Genomic DNA, 19,752 nt, shown 5'->3' on the forward strand with positions numbered 1-19,752 from the left:
TACTTGAAAAAGGAAGGTGAGGGAAAATTCAAGTACATATTGTACTTATGTAGCCCAGACAACAGCAGTAACAGCATGTGGTTTCTCCTATTAGAAAATGACAAATTATATATCCATCTTTACCAAAGGAGCTAGTCACCCAGCCATATACACTGGCATTCTCTTCTAGATCTTCAAAATGACACAAGTTCCTCCAGCCTACAAATATATATATATACACACACACTACTTTATCTCTTCTCTACTTCCAGTTTGGAAGACGCATTGATACATCCACATTCAACAAATGTAATTGAAAGCTACTTATTGTATTAATCCTCTATTAATTTCTTGCTTCCTTTACTAAGGCTCTCTTTCACGGCCTCTAAAACTTTGTCTTCTAAATACCAGTTGGTCCAGAATTCAGTGATCAGGGACATATGACCATGGGACTGAAGAGACCCTATTTTTCCATAGTACCTGATAGCACCGTGTTGTTCATTTTCAGACTTAGCCCTGGATCCCGGGACAAGTGACAGGAATCATCGTTTAACTTTACCTTCCATTACAAAAGGTTAAGCTATTGTGGTTTGTTACTTGTCTTGATGGCCATTCGGTTATCTGGAGTAAGTTCTAAAAGGAACAGAAAATCTGAAACTGGACAATTGCTTCCTTTCGCTATTGCCTCACTGGTTTCCAATTTCCTAGTGTGGCAGTCTGCGTCCAGGGTTGAAAATTTCAAAGCCAACATGTTCTTCTCTTCTGCCTCCCTGCACTCAGAGATGTGCCTGCTTAGTTCTGTGCAATTTGCTGTTCCTTACCCACCTTAGGATTCCTTAGTGAGAATCCTCTTCAAAAGGAAAGCTTGTCTTAACAAAGTTAGCATTAAAAGACCCACAGATCTAATAACCATGGGCTTTATTTAGAGAACAAGTACAGAAGAAGTCCTGACTCTAACCAACTTCTGCAAAGTAGGTTCACCTTTTGGCACAAAAGATAAATGTATGTGAAGATCTGCCCTGATACTAAGCTTACATCCTTCCCTCAGAAGATGCTGACCTTAAAAATCAGTAGATGGAAAGCTGCATTCAAAAACACTCTCAACAATTCCAACCCACAGGCCCAGTGACTAACAGCAAAAGTAAGTACTCCCTGTAAAGTGACTTCTGCTTCACTAATGAACAGCAACCTCAAGATTTACGAGTTCACAGCTCCTTACCAGGGTAGTTAAAGATTTTATTTTTATCTACCAGACAAAAAACAAAAAAAACCCCAAACCCCAAACCCACAGCCCTTGTCCAGCTCATTTTCTGACTGAGCTTCCTTGAACATACCAGTTAACCCCTAAATCCTGCTTCTTGCACAGCGGGGCAGCAGAATGACTTCACAGACAACAATCAGAATTTGCCTCCATGCTTCTTTCTGTATAAGCAGTATCTTGGAAATACCCAACAGGAGAAATAGGGAGAAACAGAGGATTTCACCACCATGGGACAGAAGGGCTGCTTGATGGAAACCCCACAAATGTGGTGCCTCAGATTTTTTTGTCCACTTCCCTTTTCTATTATGCTTCTGTGATGTATTGAGTGAAAAAAAAAAAATGCCACAAAATACTTATTTGTTATACCTTTACTAAAACATTTATAAATGACTCATCGAAAGATTTCAGTGAGCCTTAAAGATCCTTGACCTTCCACAGTACTCTTAATAGTAGTTTAACCTTCTGCCTTTTGCATGCATTGGGATCTTTTTCCATGCTTTTTCATCAATGACTTTATGCAAGTCAAACATCTTTTACAGAATATTTTTTCCTCCATGTTTTAATGCTTTTTTCTCTAGTATTGTGTTTCTTCAAAAACTAAACAAAGACAGACCAACCATCTCTCTTGGCAAGCCAATTTGAGTAATTTACTTCTCTCCCAAGCAGGACAAAACATTTAAAAACTGAGGTTAGCCTTGCATTTTAAGGATATCTTACACTCATATGAATGAATTGACACTAACAAAGACTTTCAAGGTTTGTGATTACAATTTGTGTTTATTTGTGGATTAAACTGATTCATATAATTTACTTTCTTTCACAAGTCTGATAAGTTGCCTGCTCTTAATTCATAATGATTATACCTCATTCTCTCTACAATCTCAGATTTTACTAGAGTGCATCTTGTAAATATTTGGTTATGACTTCACCTAGTATTCTATTCTGTTGGTAGAACTGATGTTGTGTCATGCTTACCAAACGCAAGTGATCCTAAATAAACTTAGAACATGGGCTTCCAAAGCCATGGCATATAGGTGGAAGTATCTTCCATGGTTACTTTGGACACTCTCGCACTTTATCGCTTACTGTATGTTCCTATATGCTAAGGTTTAGTATCTAAATATATCAAAATGGAGGATCTCAAATACAAATAGTCATTGTTTATATAATATTTCAAGCTCTTTGGAACACTGTTCACATACATATTTGCAAATGAGGTGTCAAATTCCAGTATCTGTCAAAAATTTGCTTGGATGCCGACTAACTCTATTCATTTCCACTCAGATTTCAACATGAGGTCTCACATACATTATGTTCTAACTTCCTGTTCTGAAATAAAAAGTTTCATAAATACATTGAAAGACTCCATAAAGAATATATTCTCAATTTATTATTGAGGAATAGATGATTAACTCTTAATCTAGAAATGGGGTGGCCCTAATAAAATACATATATATATATATTGCACTAAAACCTGAAGATCAGTAGCAACTTTGAAGACAGTCTAAATTAACATTCTCCTGAAACATAAGTAGGTGAGATATAAGAAGATTCCAGAAGCAAGACTGCCTTCAACACACCACTGCGTGAGCCACCACTTACAGACTGTAATTAGCTGCAACAGTAGCAAAGAAGCCCTTCTGTCCTCAACAGGTGAGAAGACCCAGTGTCATTCACAGAAACCAAATCGCCAATTCCACAAACACAGCCTCGCCTTACAGACTGCCTCTCCTTAAATTGGTAACAAAAAACCCCAACCAGCCAACCAACCAAAAAAAAATTACACACTCCCACACACGCCCACACCCAGAATATTAGTCTCAACACACTCAACGCTAGCCATGGAAAAAAACTTAGACAATTGCTTACACTAACACTAGTATTAAAAAAAACCCAAAACACCAAACCAAAAAAACCCAAAAACACAAAACCAAAAACAAAACACCCCCCCCTACAAACCACAACCAACAACAAACCAGCAAAAACTCCATATCAGCATGTCTGCAAAAGGAATAATGATCAATCCTAGAAACTCTAGAGACAAATGTCAATCAACATAAAAACCATACATTTCAAGTCAGGAAGCCTCTTTCCCCCAGAAAAAACATATTCAATACAAATATTAACTCCAACAAAAACAAAGCCACCCTTACAATTCTGATCTCAGTAAATTCAACCCATGGGACACTCCAACTGGAGCCACTCAGGTTTAAAGCCGTTTTATTATTTTGTAAAAATAAGGAGCCATGAAGCGATGCTTCCAAATATCCACAGCATCTTTAAAAGTTTCTTGGGAAAAAAGTATTCTTGCAGAAGATGATTGGTAAAATCAGTAGGCATTTAACAATTTAACTGTAGTTTTCCTTACCTTAAAGATAATTTTAAAAGGTAAGGAAAGGTTAAGGGACACATTATTGATGCAGAAAGATTTTGAGGCAAAAATCAAAAATTTAAGGTAAAAATTTAAGTCATACAAAAAAAATTCCATTTGGCTATTTTGTTGATATGTTGCAACACTATTTTCCTGATTTGCCCATCAGATATACAGAAGTATTTTTCAATTTGTGGAAAACAGCCTGATTTCCAGCTTGAGTAAGCAGCCTGTTATTTATCAGCTAAGCTACGAAACAGCATTAATTTATGTATTAACAGTGCATTAATAGCATTAATCTATAAAAATTTATTTAATATTCAGTTCCCCATTACCTAAGACAGTGAAATGGAGATATTGGCTCACCCCTTTATTTCATAATTAAGGCTACCCAAACACAGTTCCTCCCCATTTCATCATTCAAAATAAACAAACAGAAGTCTATTTAGAACGCTAACTGTAATGAAGTCATGCATTTATGATGTAGAACTCCTCCTGTGCATTTCTCACTCCTTCCTTTTCTCCCAAGGCAGGATAAACTAGACCTATAACCTTTCCAATGAAATCACAGTGGTTCTTTAAGAGTAACATAAATCATCCATTTCAGCCCTCCAGTATTTGTACTACTAAAAGTTTTGGCTAATATTTGAACCGAATCTTGATGCTGTGCTTTCAACACATTACTTCCCGTATTACACCCTGCAGTTCTGAATAGTAAAATTTCAAACTGGCAGAGGTAGACACAGGCTCCACACCAGCTAAAGAACACGACATGTTTCTTTTGACAGGAAAAAGTCCTCAAGCACAGAACTCTAAGAAACAATTTTTCAAAAGCCACAAGCATACAGGGATTCACTTCCAAGATGGTGATATAAGAGCAGTGGTTGTTGTGTCATTTGTCAAGAAAGGCACAGCAGAGTATGGACAGAAAAGGAAAAAAAAACCAAAAACAAAAAACCCCAAACACCCAAGAGCTGTGGTATCTTATTAGACAGAATCTGAGAAAAGTGGAAATATTAATCTCTCCAGCTAAATAATATTTTGGTTCCTAACACCTACAAAGACATGAAGGTTGTATATATTGCAGTCAATATATTATTTAGCTATAATGATATGATATCCAGTTTAAAAAAAAAATATGCTTTTTCCAGTATAATGTGCTAATGGATACTGAAAGGAATAAATGCAAACTACTTAAAATTACAAAAGAAAAATAAGCAATGGTTTTACCTGCCACCAGTACTACATACTCCATTTGAAAATGTTCTTTGGTATGAATGAATTAATGAGAAAACACGTCCACATGCTCTGTTTGCACAAAGTTTAACTCAAGAGATAATTTAAGTTACATATAATATGAAATACTTCCTTACAAAAACAGTTATTTCCCTATAAAACTGATTAAACCAAAACCTTTTCATATACAAGAGCAACAATTTTGATTGAAGTCTCTCATTCTGAATCTTTACTAAATAATTGCTGCCTTCATGCTTTAACAAAACTGTTATCTAGTCAGCATGTTATTGTAGCATAGATGTCTATCCCTGAAGTGTCAAATGCCATATCAAAAGTTCATACATCATTGTGTTCTCAAAAAGTAAATTCAATTAAAAAGTTAATCAAAATTTAATTCTACACTTAAGACTTTGCATTATCATCTACCTTACCCAAGATGATTTTATGATTCAGAACAAAAAGGTTCATTTTTATTCATTTAACTCAGAGTAAAAAAGGATGCCAGAAATATATTGATGTAAACTAACGTCTTTCATTTATCAACAGGCAACATTTGGCTCTGGCAGGAATCACATGAGCTTCCTAATGCTGCCTCACCAATGCATTTGCTTATGATACAGACTCAAGACCAGGAGTAAAAAAGGACACTCTTCCTATGACTGGACTCATCAGCTTTTAAATATCATTAAATCAAAGCTGCTAGCAAGGTGTTATGACTTTCTGGCCAATAAAAACTGCCAAGTACATCCATTCACTTCAAAAGAGTACCTATTGCCCGGCAACAATTTTGGAGATTACTACCCTGTCCCCACTCACACTTAATGTCCGAGACATTATAGGAGCCATCTTGTATTGCATTTCAAGTCATTTAAGTACTCACAAATCTTCTCTGAAAACAGGGCAGAAATAGCCTCAGTGGAAAAATCAGTATCAGATTTACACCTTTTAAGACTTCAAAACAAGTCTCGTGGGACTTGAGCTCACAAAAGCATTCTGCAAAGCCTATGCACAGAGGCGGGTACTTTTAACTGCATTTTTGAATGCAGCCAGTTAACTAGAATTATTATGGATTTCTCTGTAAGTGGTCACTTGTGTCACATAACAGCAGATCAATGAAAACTGTATTCATTTCTAGGCATTTACACTAACAAGAATTATTATAGTTAAGGGTCTCCTAGCATTTCCATTACAAATCTATTTTTCAGGGACTTATACATCAGCTATAATAATATATTTTTGAAGGAAACTTGATACAAAAGGTCTCAGCTATGCTCAAGTCAGCAAACGTTCTACACCTTTGAAAAGGCTTTTTTCATAATTGAAAAGAGAAAGTAATTTTGCAAGTAATTTTTTTATCTACTTAGGTTATTAAGCATTTTATCCTGAGCAACCTAAGGTGGCATATGCTACATGATATGAATGTTACATCTCTAATTCTATTAAGGATGGAACGGAATTCCTTAAAGCATCTTGCATCGCAAAACATCAGTGAGAAAGAGCAACAGGACAGTATAACGGATTGAGCATTCACATAAATTTTAGGAAGATTTCAGACTTATTAAAAGGCTGCTTTGGTCATTTCTGGACTTACATGACTAGTGAAACGATGTAATTAGTCGCAAAATGTTGCTTTTCATTTGTAAATATGATGTGCATATTTGTTTAGTCCTATCTCCTTCTTCCCTGTATGTTATCTAAAAGAATAAATTATTTCAACATAAGGAATAATACAAGAGTTACACTTCTAAATTATTTAATTTAGAAACTCAGTCTAATGGACCTTAAAACTAATTTTATTTTACTTAATTTTTATGATTCCTTCAGTGCACATCTTGTCAAACATGGATGAACATTGTTACTCTGACACTCAAGGGAGCCAACAGTGCCTATTGGGTCAGCAGTCCTTGAAAGAGGAAAAAAAAATTCCACAATGCTCTACAACTCCTTTGGAGCTGCAGGGTCTATTAACTCAAAACTACACTTTATAAAAGAAACAAATATGGATTACACAGTGGACCATAATGACTTCTGGACTATTGGGTAATAACTGTTATGCAAATGACAACACATATTTATCCTTACGGATCATAAGGAATTAACAGTATTTCACTACTTTTGCTAGATGGATGCAATAAAGTATGTATATAATTTTGTAAAAAATACCTTTTTAAAAGCCTATACAGAGAACAGACAAGTTTGAGAACTAATTTTACTCAGTTGAGTGGAAAGGATCTCTGTTCCAAATATTAAAAAACAATTTACATTTCCATTAAAAAAAAAAAAAACGACAAGAGAAATTAGGACCAGATTTTCAAAAGGGCTCTGCATCCATGGCAGTGAATAGTTTTTCAAAAGTATCTTATTCAGATACTTAATAATTACATGTTTTAACAGGTAGTTCTCACTGAGAAAAAGAATGCCTTCAGTTCCTTGAAAGCAATAAGGACTTCTTTCTGGCTACTTCACAGCCATATGCAATGGAAGTTGAATGAGAAACGCTTCCAAAAATCTAAACCACAATAGTCACAGTTCTCATATCCCAAATATATGAAAACCCACAAACTTTTCTGGAAGACCTTCTTCTCATCTCAAATGGGTTTAGCATGACCTTTACCTAACTCTATGCTTTCTGCCCCATTTTTCTCCAGGGTCATACCTAAAAAAAAAAAAAAACATTTAGGGCATTTTGCACATTAGGGCCCTTTGCCCTATGTCAATCCAAAACAACTTTTCAAGAAAATTGCCTGTGATGACTCGTCTCTGGAAAAGGTTACATTCAACAAGTTTCTGCCATTTTGACTATTTAGTTTCCCAATTCCCAAAGATCTGTACCGCACTTCTATTCAGGATGGAGCTGTTCTAGGCAAGCAGGTATGTTGTTCCTACTTAAGCCATTCAGACAGGTTTACAATATTTAAATCTCATGAAAAAGCAGATAAAGCTAGTACGCTTAAGTCACGCCTAACATAATAGCAAGTCACAGCTCCTGTAATTCAAAAACATTTCCAGCAACGGAGGAGAAGGTAAAGGATGTGTTGGCAGCCTTTCGTAGGTTAATTCATTACATGAAAGACCTCTGTTCCTGGTCCCCTGCAACCTGAATACTTCTACTCACAACCACCATAGGCTAATAAGCTATCTAGAATAGAGGTTCACTGCACCCAGGCTACTATGCAGCAAAGAATTCAAAACTCATGACCACAGGAAGGAGACATTCAAGAGCAGCAATCAGGACACTCAACTGTGAAGGAAAATTCTGGCTTTTAATTCATTTTCACAGAGTTGCTTTGTTAATGGAAATGCCTATTCATTAAAGAAGAAAAGGAAGAAGAAATAGTCCAGAGAGCAGGCACTGGAACAAGGACTTTCCACTTCAAGCAGCTGGATATCTTTAATATGCATTCATTAGGGCAATTTAATATACTAGCCCTGTCCAAGGCCAAACTTCCTGTAATTTTTTCTTCTACTTGTTCAAATTTATAGAGCTGAATTTGTCTTTCAGCATAATCACAATGAATCAGTGGCTTGTCTATAGGAAAATCAGTAGAAATGCTCTGAACTGCCATATCTACTACAACACCACACACGTGAAATGCAAAAATGCATCTCTCAGAAGGGTTGCTCTTCTCCCCACCATGTAGCTAAATTCTTATTACTTGAAAACTAACAAATGAATCCCTCTGTCAGTATTTACAGAACAAAAATCAATAGGATTTAACCTTGATGGAGATACGCAAAAAGCAGCTCAAGATAGACAGAAATAGCACAGTCCATTGTTCTTCAAGTCTGGGGACATGGGAAGAGCTTTATCTGGTCTGTGATGGCCTACGTTAAATATGATCTACAAATTCTATATTCAGTTGCATACATGTCAACCTCCTGAATGTTAAATGTCTTTTAGTAGTTAGAACAGAAATGTCAGTTTTGATTGGGAAATATTTACATACTTATTTGCAAAACTCATACAAAAGGGACACCTATAAAGAGCACTGCTACTTCACAAACTGGCCTTCAGACAGGTAAGACTGTAAGTGTAAATATGCCCACTGTATCGCTTTCCTACAAGGCTTGTGTTATACTAGCCATTATACGTCTGCTGTACATAGCATTGCTGTCAAGAAATGTGAGCAGGGTGGGAATCCCTGTAGAAGCATAGTAAGAGTAATTACAATAAAGAACAAAGGTTGCTTCTGTCCTGTTTATCTTTTTGTCAACCAACATTATACCTTCAATTTTAATGTAATTATGCACATTCATTTATTTTTAAATTACAGATTGCATCCACCCATAGCAGCCAATTTTTCAATATTAATAACTCAGGACATTTGACTATTTCTAAAGTTCTTAAATCTAAAGACAAACAAGATGGTATCTTCCATTACTTAAGAGGCATTTCAAAAATTACCTCATGGATGAGCACCCTCCTTTGAAATGAAGGGACTAAATCTTGCTTGCCTACTTCATACGAGCACTTGCAGAGACCTACAGCATTAACCACTAAGAGCCTACAAGGAATCTGGATTGTTTCTAGAAAAATAAAAGAATTATTACTATGCAAGACTGCACTTCAGCATGGTTGAAAACTAAAGGCTCTACTATAAACCTTGCAGAGGGCTGCACAGGATATGAAGATAAGAAAGGGAGGGAGGAATAATAAGGATTTAGTCATGGTGCACTGACAGACTTTAGAGTCACTAAGAAGCACAAATACGACCATTGGAACCGCTTTAACTTGTAACAAGTTTGTAGAGCACAACATAAAAATCTTTCATTCTACTACATGGCTCATCTATAAAGATTTTATGTGATTTTCAATAGAGAAATTATGAAATAAAGCAGCCTATACTAGGAGCTAACAAAGTACACTTCACATTCATTCCCACACTTTAGTGCCAAGACATTGCCCATAACACATATTAAAGATAAATACATCTTTTCTTCTATGGCAGGAGCCAAATTACTTAAATATTTATAGGTCAAAGCTTTCTAAAAACAAGGCAGCAATAATTATTAATTCAGTTGTACAAATCACCTCCAAGGCAATCTCTTTAAATTACTGACAACCATCCCCTGGTCTGCCGAAGCAAGCGATCACTTTGAAAAATCACCACCACCAATGAAACAAGATTTTCTACTGATTAAAGTTTTGCAACACTGTAGCACATTGGAAGTGCAATCCAATTAACAGACCATTTATATTGACCTTAAAAAGAAACAACAAGAATTATGTCATACTTCTAGATGTACATAATATAAATATACATAATATATAGAAATACACATAGTATATTATTGCTTCTGAACTAGCTTATAAAAGTAGTTACAAACTCACTACATTCCTGCATATATGTTCTAGAGAAATAATTTCATACTGTGGATACATATATTCTAGCAAAACCAACATGAAAACTTCAATCCACATGTACCATACCGATAGGAATACTTGCTTTGGTCCCCAAGAATAAATATTTTACTTGAACATGGGATTATTTTTTACATACCTTAAAGCTAAGAACGGAAAACATATGAATTAGAGACATGTAGTAACAAGAAATGCAAATCCATACTAATGCAATTTACTCCACTTTGAAAATCAAGGTCTTGCTATGTTATCCCAGAAAATAACTGAAGGAACAGGTGAAACAGGGCTTTCAGTAAAAAAAGGTCTCGTTTCTAAGATACACATCACCTGCTCTGCATTCACAGGAGTCTCTGTAGACACTTCAATATGAATCAGTAGTGTACAAGCACAATAATTTGGCAAGAGCCAAATTCAAAATGTCCGCTCAGAAATGCAATTTTGTGTGAAAAAGCATATGCATCTATGACACAGGGGAAATAATAAAACCAATGGTCTCCAGCAGCAGGAAGTATTTAGAATTAGGGAAGCAACACCTTCCCAATATTTCTAATATTTTCTTTTCAATGCATTTTCAGTCCTGTCCTCTCCTTATTCCCTCAAAGGATCATGTACAGCAACATGTACAACTAGAACGGATCGACAAAATAAGATATTGCTGACAGGAACCATTTTCCTCACCTCTTTCTGTACCAGTGTATATAGGACACTTTTTCCTGTTTTACACTTTTCTTTCTCTTCATTTTTCTTTACCAGGACTTTTCCCCTGAGTTTTCTGGTTTGGAACAGTTCCATCCCATTTCCTTAACGCTTAACACCCATTTTATTTTTTTAATATCACAAGCCCTGTCTTCCCTTTTCGCACATAAAGGTAATTGCTGCTACTTCAGAGGCAGCCACGCAGCTCCCATTGTTTTCATAATCTAAACCTGTCTCTTGAGCTTTATTAATGTCCCCTACTGAAAATACCTCAAGAAAAGATGAGAGATTTTAAGAAAACCAGTAGTAAGTTTCTATTATCAAAAGCAAATCAGAGGTCTATTAGCAAATTACAGCTGTGCCTGTAGTTTCTTTGACAGAATATTCTGACCTATGAGTATTATACTTACTATTTTATGCAACTTTAGCATATCTCAAATATAGAAGTGAAAAATGATATAAAAAGCTTTTTTTCTTTTTAGAGCTTTGAAGTTATTAGGTTCTCTTGTGTAAAACTTGGCATACACTAATAAGTAAACCTTTCCCTGATAGATGATAACAGCTCCTTTGTTTCTCCAACTCCTACTTGATGGAAGGATTATGCACTCAAACAACCCTAATGGCTGCCACTAAGACAAACCAGTCTATTGTATCTAGTTAACGCCATATATACATACATACTGAGTCCATGTGCCAAAATCTGTACAATGATAAGCAAGCAAATACTTTAAATAAACTGTTCAGATTCCTCTCTACAGACCCCCAATGACCCACAGTATGAATAGTTATATTTAATTAAATATACAACCCATTACCTCAAAAAGTGTATATTTCCTGTGTAAAAAAAAATATATCCATGGAACATTTCTCTTTTCAAGACATCCTGTACTAGAATCCCAGAATAGCCACAGACCAAGGAAGAAAGAAAAAAAAAAGAAAAAAAGAAAGAAAATGTTGACCTATTTAATAGGGAGTAAGCCAAGACATTGAAAACCACCACATGACCGACATTATCCATAGAAATCCTCATGTCTTATCTAGATAGATCAAACGCACAACACGTTATGCAGAATCTTCAGTGGTGTCTAGGGAAGAAAATTTATTTCTGTACTTCTTAATGAACCTATACCAATTTTTTAAAACAGTTTATGAGGGAGCTATTGGGAGGAAAGGGGAGAAAATTAGAATGGAGAAGAGTTTTAGTTGCCATGTTGTCAAGGGGTCTACTCCAATAATTAACTAAGGAGATGAAAACGTGGAAATGTGACAACCCAGCTAACACTGATTATTAAAAAGAAAAAACTTAAAACAAGGAGAAAAAAAAGAAAAAAGAGACTATTAAGCTCTCTGGAGATACTATTTTTACAATGAGTGGTTAGTATTAAGGAAAAGGAAGCAAAGAAGAAAATTCAAGTACTGTAAGAAACACCTAGAAAGGATCTTGAGAACATTGCATTAGACTCACTGCAATACAGCTCATGTTATGCAAGTTCAAATTCATTAGCCCAGGAAAACCATTTTAGTAGCTTTCACACCTCTCCATGTTTGTTTTCCACTGTTATTTGAACAAGAAAAACCTTAAGAAAACCTGCAGTATAACTAGCGTAAAGTATATGCTCAACAATACTGCAGGGCCTGGTCCAGAGAGGTGAGTGGAATTAGCCATAATCATTATTGTACTGCATAAAAACATTACCTGATGTATATTATTCCTTTGCAAAATATAAAAAATTTAGTCCAAATATTCATGACACTTGTCAACCACATGTGCCTGAAGCTCTCACTTTTCTCATGTGCATTCACAGTGCATTCCCCAGAGCTGGAAGGAATTATGTTCACAAGCACCAGTACCTAGAAACCATTTTTGAAAACTAAGATATATGCCAGTTTACATTTCTAACTACAAAAGGTTAAACAGCTTACAGTGTCAACTCTGTTGCATACGAGAAATATTTGGAAGGCAGCTGTAAAGCCTGTTGCACTATGAGTTTGTTATGATGTGAAGTATTTATCACCTCTTTAAGAATTCGAAGTCAACAATAATATTAACATCCTAAACACACATTAACTTTCTATAAACAGCAACTCTAAATTCTCCTGTTGAAAGTAAAAACTTTATGATTTACTACATGACACTGGACACAGGCCTTCTGCTTGCAGAGCGGCACAAATACATATGGCAGATGGAATGCGTCAAGACTGGAAGAGTAATGTAAGGATGATAATTTTAAAGTAAGTTAACATTGGAATTAACAGACATTATCTCAGGCGAAATAACCATGATTGTCTAGCTTTTCTCCCAAAGCAAAAGTTTGATCCCATTAATGTTAATACATGACCCCAGGCAATGATTTGCCTTTATCTCAAGTCAGTGGTGTTTGCCATGACTACAGGCAAAGCAACAGCAACCCCACAGCTCAGAAAACAGGTCCATAAATCCTAAAGATTCTTTCTGTGTCCCTCATTATCTCAGAAGGCTTTGCATCAGCTAGCATTCAATGATATTCCTCCTGGTTTCTACCCCAAATTCTGGTGACTCGCAAGCAAAACTTTAAGGCCTCATATACTAAAAGTTTCGTTGTCCACTTGCATGTGTCGCTTCTTATTTATTTCAGGCCTACCAGGGTATATTAGTACTTGTTATGCTATACAGATAATTGAAAAATGAACTGTTACATGTTACATTTTGCAGTTAAGCAGGTTAAGAAAATAAACTTGGTTTGGAATCTCTTCCAAAACTGTAAATGAAAAAAATTATGTAAAATGAATGCCTGGTTTTAAGAAATAGGTAGCTGCTTAGAGTAAAACAGGCCTAGAGCTTAAATGCTTTAGGCAAATGTGGGGGACAAAATTGCCTGTATGTTCCCACATTCCCCTTCCCCCCAGAATTCTGCGGGTAGCCTGAAAAGACTTTTCTCAAAAAGGTCAAACATTGCATTACAGAAACACAATAAACCCACTACAGAGCACTAAAAATAATACTCAGTTTTATAGCTAGCCTGTAAGTGTCAGATCACAGTATTCCGACATGCTGTCACCTTTATTTGGAGACCAAATTTCTAGAAATCATTGAAAGAAGCAAAGAAAAGAAGATTCTTTTCAGAAGAAAAGCAAACATTTGGCACTACCTTCCAGTTTTAAAGAGATCCAAGGTTATAAGACTGACCTAGTAGATCAGTTCCATCAAGAAAGCCCTCATCATTCCCACACTGCTCATGGCTGTCTAAGAAATAACTCTGTATATCCATATCTCTCCTACCCATAGTTCTTGTAATGAAAAGCAAGTGGCTTAAAATACAATGCAGTTTTCTTTCTTTGCGCTTAAAGCTCCTGAAGGTAGAAAACTAAATTACAAGTTTAGTGAAACAAAGTTTGGAAACAAATTTTAGCCACTTCGAAATATTTCACAAGTAACATTGCTCAAGGTGAAATTATTCAGAGTTTTCCTAGTATCTTGAAGAAGAGCAGTATCAAGCTCTCCGTCACCAAGACCTTCCAGTCTCACAGTACAACCACCAGTAATGTCATCCTCAAATTAGGCCAGGGACTATATTTTACATTATGAAAAAACTCCTGTACATCACACAATGCATCCAGTTTGAGAACAAGTGTTTGCCGATTCATTCAGTGCAACATGTCTGAGAATCCAAACATGCCACTGAGAAATTAAACAAAATATTTTAGTAGTAGAGTGATACTAACACATCTGATAACTTTCAAAATATTATTTTCAAATGCATCATTACAGGTAGAGCAGTATCCCTAAAAATCACATTTGTATTTAGAACCTCACAACTTCAAGACTAATGGAAAGTTTGTTTCAAACAATAAAATTCTATCCCTAGTAACAAATATTTCACAAAAAGACAGTTATTTTGTATCAGTTGCTGCTACCATGCTTCAGTGTCTTTATTTTGTCCTTCTTGTATAAACCCCTTAGGAGTATCAGGCCAAATTCTGTGTCTTAAACCAAGTAAGATGTAAGTCAAGATAAAAACTTCAAAACTTGACCCCAAACATTTCCAAAAAAGAAAAAGTAAATGTTAGAAGAGCTTAGTCTAAACCAAGAACAGCTTCTTCTACAGCATGAATCTGGGACTTCTCCAATTTTCTCCACACTTCATTAGCCTCCCAGGTAGTGAAAGCAAAACACAGAAAGTGTTATTTTGCTATGAACATTCATAGCGAGGAGCAGATTTGAGCAGTCAGTTCAAACCATTTAGATGAGAGACAAACGTCTTGAAAAATTAAACTTGTAAAGCCATTGACTGAGTCATGACCAGCCAAAATAGTGTCAGGCTACAAAAAAAATCGGTAAGCTTTGGATATACACAGAAGTAACACTGCTTGTTTTTTTTTAATCGAGAATGCAGTGCTGAGACAAAGCGGGAAATTATTTTTTTAATATCACAAAAAAAAAAGTTCAACCAAGAAAGGCATAAAAACAGGTTGGCCATTAACACCTCGACTCCGTTTCCCCAGGAACCCGACGAGGTGGAGCCGGAGGGGAGCACGCTGCGCGCCCGCCCAGGCGGGGCGAGGCGCGGCCCCGCGGGCCGGGTGCGCGGGGGCGGCCCCCTCCGCGCGGCGCCCCGCGGAGCGGCAGCGCGGCCAGGTGGCAGCGGGGTGCCGTGCGGGCGCGCGGCCGGCAGGGGGCGCCGTTGCTCGCGGCAAGGCGGCGCGGCCATGCGGGCCGGCGGCGCCTCGGGAGCGCTGCCGCAGGAACCGGCCTTGCGGCCGGCGCTGCCGCCGCGGGGCTCCCACCGCCCCCGACTCCATCTCGGCGGAGGAGTGGGTAGACACGACCCTCCTCCCGCCCCCTCGCCCCAGCCGACCCTCTAGGAGGCGGCGTGCTCCGCCCCGGCGGCGCTCCGGGGCAGGAGGCCGCGGCGGGTCCCGCACGCCCCGCTCCGCCTTGGCAGGGGCGGAGGAAGCGACAGCCACCCCCTCCGCGAGCAACGGGCCCCAAACCCTAAATACTCACCATATTGACTTCTGAGACCATATCTATACTGGCAATGTCTATGTTCATGCCAACAGCCACTGGGGGACCTGCAAACCAAGAAGATGGCCCGCAATGTGATCTCTAAGAACTTAACTCATTCTTACCAGAGTTAGCAGGACTAAGCGAAGAAACGAAACGACGTTTAAACAAAACCAGAAAGTCTGGAGGAAGGCAAAAGGTGTTCCCCACACCTTCCCTCCCCCGCCCTCCCAAAAGCGGGCTCCCACCGATCCGCGGGGAACGCGCGTTTGCACCGGATTCACCCTGCGCGCCCCCCGCCAGCGGCGTTTTATGTAACGCGCGGACACGTGTTAACAGCGGGGCTCTCCGCGCTCCGCCGACGGACGCGCAACCGGAGAGACCAGGGCGGGCGGCGGCTCGGGGCCAGCCGGGGTGGGGGGGGGGCCGGGGCTCCCCCGCCCCCCACGCCGGGAAGCGCGGCTCCGGCGCCGGCCTCCGCGACCCGGCTCGCCACCCTCAGCCCCGCGCTTCGGCGGAAGGGGCAGCCCGGGGGACGGCGGCCAGCGAGCCCCGGGGCGGGGGCAAGGGGACACCCCCAGCCAACACGTCCCAAATCAACAAACTAGATCGAAGTAGGAGCACGGAGGGGGTTAAAAGACATCTTTGTACCAGTTAACAGCACATCTTGTACTCAAAAATAGTAACTGTGATCACAGGCACATTAAGCTGAGAGGAACAAACGTTGGGTAAACTTAAGAGGTTTGCATCTCGATAAAACCAGTTAAACAAGGGTTTAATTGCAGATTAGTAAAGTACCGGCACACACACAAAATGAGGGACCGATTACAAATATGCAAGCGATTTAAGTGATCGCATTAAGAGCATCCGGTGCTAAGAAAATTGAGTAACAATAGGCTTAACTTTGGAGCAGCTTGAGAAAATGGCAACACACACGCCCCCCAAAGCAACAGCACCCACAACACGTTTAAAAACCACACACAGCAAAGGTAGACAGCCCGGGTATGTAATCTCTCTTATTCAAAAGCAGTCAAATTACCTCCAAAATCTGGCCTCAAGCGAATGTCATAGCCCTTCAGCAGCCTATCCACGGTCTCTTTTACCAGTGACATATTACTAGGGTCATTTACACTAAAGAAAAAAAGAAGAATACCATATTATTTCTCATTTCTGCGAGCCAAGCTGTACATTCCTCTCAGCAGCAGCATGCAGTGCAATTCGAAGTAAAGCAAAAGCGATACCTTCATCACTTACCTCTGTGCACACACCACGGCTATTATTAAAGGGAATGACCAAATCCCAAAGTAACCCTTTTTCCGGACTCTCAGCATCCCTTTAGCGTTTGATATGATTTAGGGTTTCAGTGAAGAGAAGAAGAGATCCAACTTATTCTGGCCAGTGCAGTAATTCTAATGTGAAGCGCATGCGCACGGCGTACCACAACATCAAAAGGAGCAGTGGTTGCTGCTGGAGATGGAGCAAATTTCCTTGCCAAAAAAAAAAAAAATTAAAGGGGAAGAAGGAAATGCATTATTTTTTTTAAAAAAAAAAAAAAGGTCATCCACCGGAGGATCGAGTATATTTTTGTTGTCCTTTTTGTCAGTACAGAATATAAATCACAGCAAGGAGCGAAGTTTTAGGAGTTGCAGGGTACAGCGGCTTGGCAACCTAGTTTAAAGGGAGGAGGGGGAGGCGGGGGCTGGACGGACTCGAATTAGACGGAGGGGGAACAGGTTAAAAAGGGGAATGCACAGCGTACGTATGCTGCCAGGGGCAGCTGGGGGGAAAGGGGACAGCTTAACTTTTTGGTCCCTGGAAAGAAGCGCCTGAAGCGAGGCGAGGTGCGGGTAAAGGAGCAGGAGCTTGCAACGGGGGCGGGCGGTGGGGGAGGAGGGGAGATAGGCGCCTACAGTATTTCTCACAAAAAAAAAAAAAGAAAGAAAAAATGATGACGAATAGTTTCTTGTAAGAAGGGATTAGACTGCTTCCTTCCTTACTGTGCTGCCAGGCGCTGTTCCAGGGGCAGAGGCACTGGGGACGGAGGGGGTCGCCGGCTGCCGCCGCCGGCTCCCACGGGTCATTTGCTGGTGCTTGAGGGGCGGGCGCGGAGCCCCCGCGGCCCCGCTCCCCCCCTGGCCGGGCCCGCCGGCGCATTGTCCATTTACCGACCGACGTTTAACCCAGGGATGGAAGTTCCTCAGGTAGAGCTAAGCGGGGCCACGGGGCTGGGGGGGGTGGGGGAAGGGGAAGAAAAACAGCACCCTGAAAGGCAGTCAACCTTTTAGTGACCACCCAGAGCCGGTACAGGTTCCTAAGTCCACTTACCTTCGTGGGTAAAACACCCGAGCTCTTCAACTGCAGTGAGTGATCCAATTAATGCCTCGGTAGAAACCGGAGACGAGCGGAAAGCTGATTTGGGGATGCTTTGAGTGACATTTAAATCCTGAGCAGAAAAAAGAGATAGAAAGGAGAGAGAGAAGGAAAAAAACCCCAAACCCCCGAAAAACCACAAACACGGGAGTTAAATTATTCCTCGCAAATCTGCCTTGTGCTCCTAGCTCCTTTTACACCTCCACCTCCTCCTCACGCACATACCCGCTCGGCCCCGCGGACCTGTGCTGCTTCACCGAGCGGATCTGGGCGTGCACGCGTCCTCGGCCGGCCGGGGCTGCGCGGGGAAGGGATTGGGAACACTTGGGGCGTCAATTAACAAAAGAAATATCTAACTCGCTGCAGGAGGGTGGAGGAGGGGAAAAAAAAAAAAAACCACAAAACACCAAACCCCAAAAATGGGTTGGGGGGAGGGACAAGGGCGAGGGTGTCGCACAGAGAGCGAGGCGGGCTGAAGAGCCCGCTCGCTCCCCGGCACAGCTCGGTCCCGCACGCACGGCTGAAGCGCTCCGGAGCTCCCTGCCCTGCCCCGCCGCCCCCGGGCTGGGCCACCGCCTCCTGCCGCCGCGTGTACTTCGCGGAAAGCGGAGGGGGCCGCCTCTCACGGCCGGGGGGTGCCCCGTGCCCACACACAGACGCACCCTGGCCCGGGAGCAGGAGCAGCCGTGAGGGGCGCGGGGCCGGGGGGTGGCTGCCCGGAGAGAAGGAAGAGGCGGTGGCGGCGGCTCCCCGGGAAGGGCGAGGGAGGAAGAGCTGAGGCGGGGGCGGAGAGGGAGGCGGTGGGATGAAGCCTCACCTGGGGCAGCGGCGGGGCGAAGAGGGGGGGGCGCTGCCCCGGAGAGACGACGGGGCTGCTAAAAAAAAAAAAAAACCACCAAAGAGCAAAAGCGTAAAACAGCCGGCAGCGCCGAAAAGCAGGCAGCCATTTAAATACGGACCGGCAGCTACCTTGGCTGGAGCGCTAAAGAGCGGGGAAGCCCTGCGACGAGGGCCGCAGCATCCACCTGCCGCCGAAGAGGGGCCAGGGGGGCCCCCGCCCCCCCAGCGGCGCGTCCTGCGGGCCAGGAGCGGCTCCCCCGCCCTCCGCCGCACCGTCCTGCCAGCGAAACACGGGCAGTGTTTCCAGCGGGATGAGCAAACCGTGCCCTCCTCCCCCCCCACTGTCAGTGCCTTAAAAGACCACATTCTGCCTTTGAGATCACGTAAGTATCTGCTTGGTTTTCGCTTCCAGAAAAAAAAAAATAAAGGACATCTTTTTCCTGGGGGGAATTCACCAAGACACATTTTCACTACCTTCTCCCCTTTCTAACAATTGGAATTATACAGAGAGAGAAAATACACTTTTCCAGCTGAAACAGACAAGATTGTGTGTGTGTGATAAATACAAGATGTCTCATTTGTGTATTCTAAAGAAAAAAACCCAAACCCAAACAACTAAGTTAAAGAACGTTTAAGCATTTGTTAAAATTACA

At 40.7% G+C, this 19,752-nt stretch overlaps 1 protein-coding gene across 3 annotated transcripts in view; it reads right to left on the bottom strand.

Moving 5' to 3' along the window:
• Window positions 1–17,220, bottom strand: part of GABRB2 (gamma-aminobutyric acid type A receptor subunit beta2) — a 163,278-nt gene extending 146,058 nt beyond the window's left edge. For all 3 annotated transcript variants that reach the window (XM_059825227.1, XM_059825225.1, XM_059825226.1), the window contains exons 1-3: window positions 17,144–17,220; window positions 16,929–17,020; window positions 15,890–15,957 (exon numbers count right to left, since the gene is read on the bottom strand). In XM_059825227.1, the coding sequence (XP_059681210.1) occupies window positions 15,890–15,957; window positions 16,929–17,020; window positions 17,144–17,220 (237 nt within the window). The remainder of the gene's footprint in view (window positions 1–15,889; window positions 15,958–16,928; window positions 17,021–17,143) is intronic.
• Between the last annotated feature and the right edge of the window lie 2,532 nt (window positions 17,221–19,752).

Source organism: Gavia stellata, chromosome 16 (genome assembly GCF_030936135.1).
Source record: "Gavia stellata isolate bGavSte3 chromosome 16, bGavSte3.hap2, whole genome shotgun sequence".
NCBI lineage: Eukaryota > Metazoa > Chordata > Aves > Gaviiformes > Gaviidae > Gavia > Gavia stellata.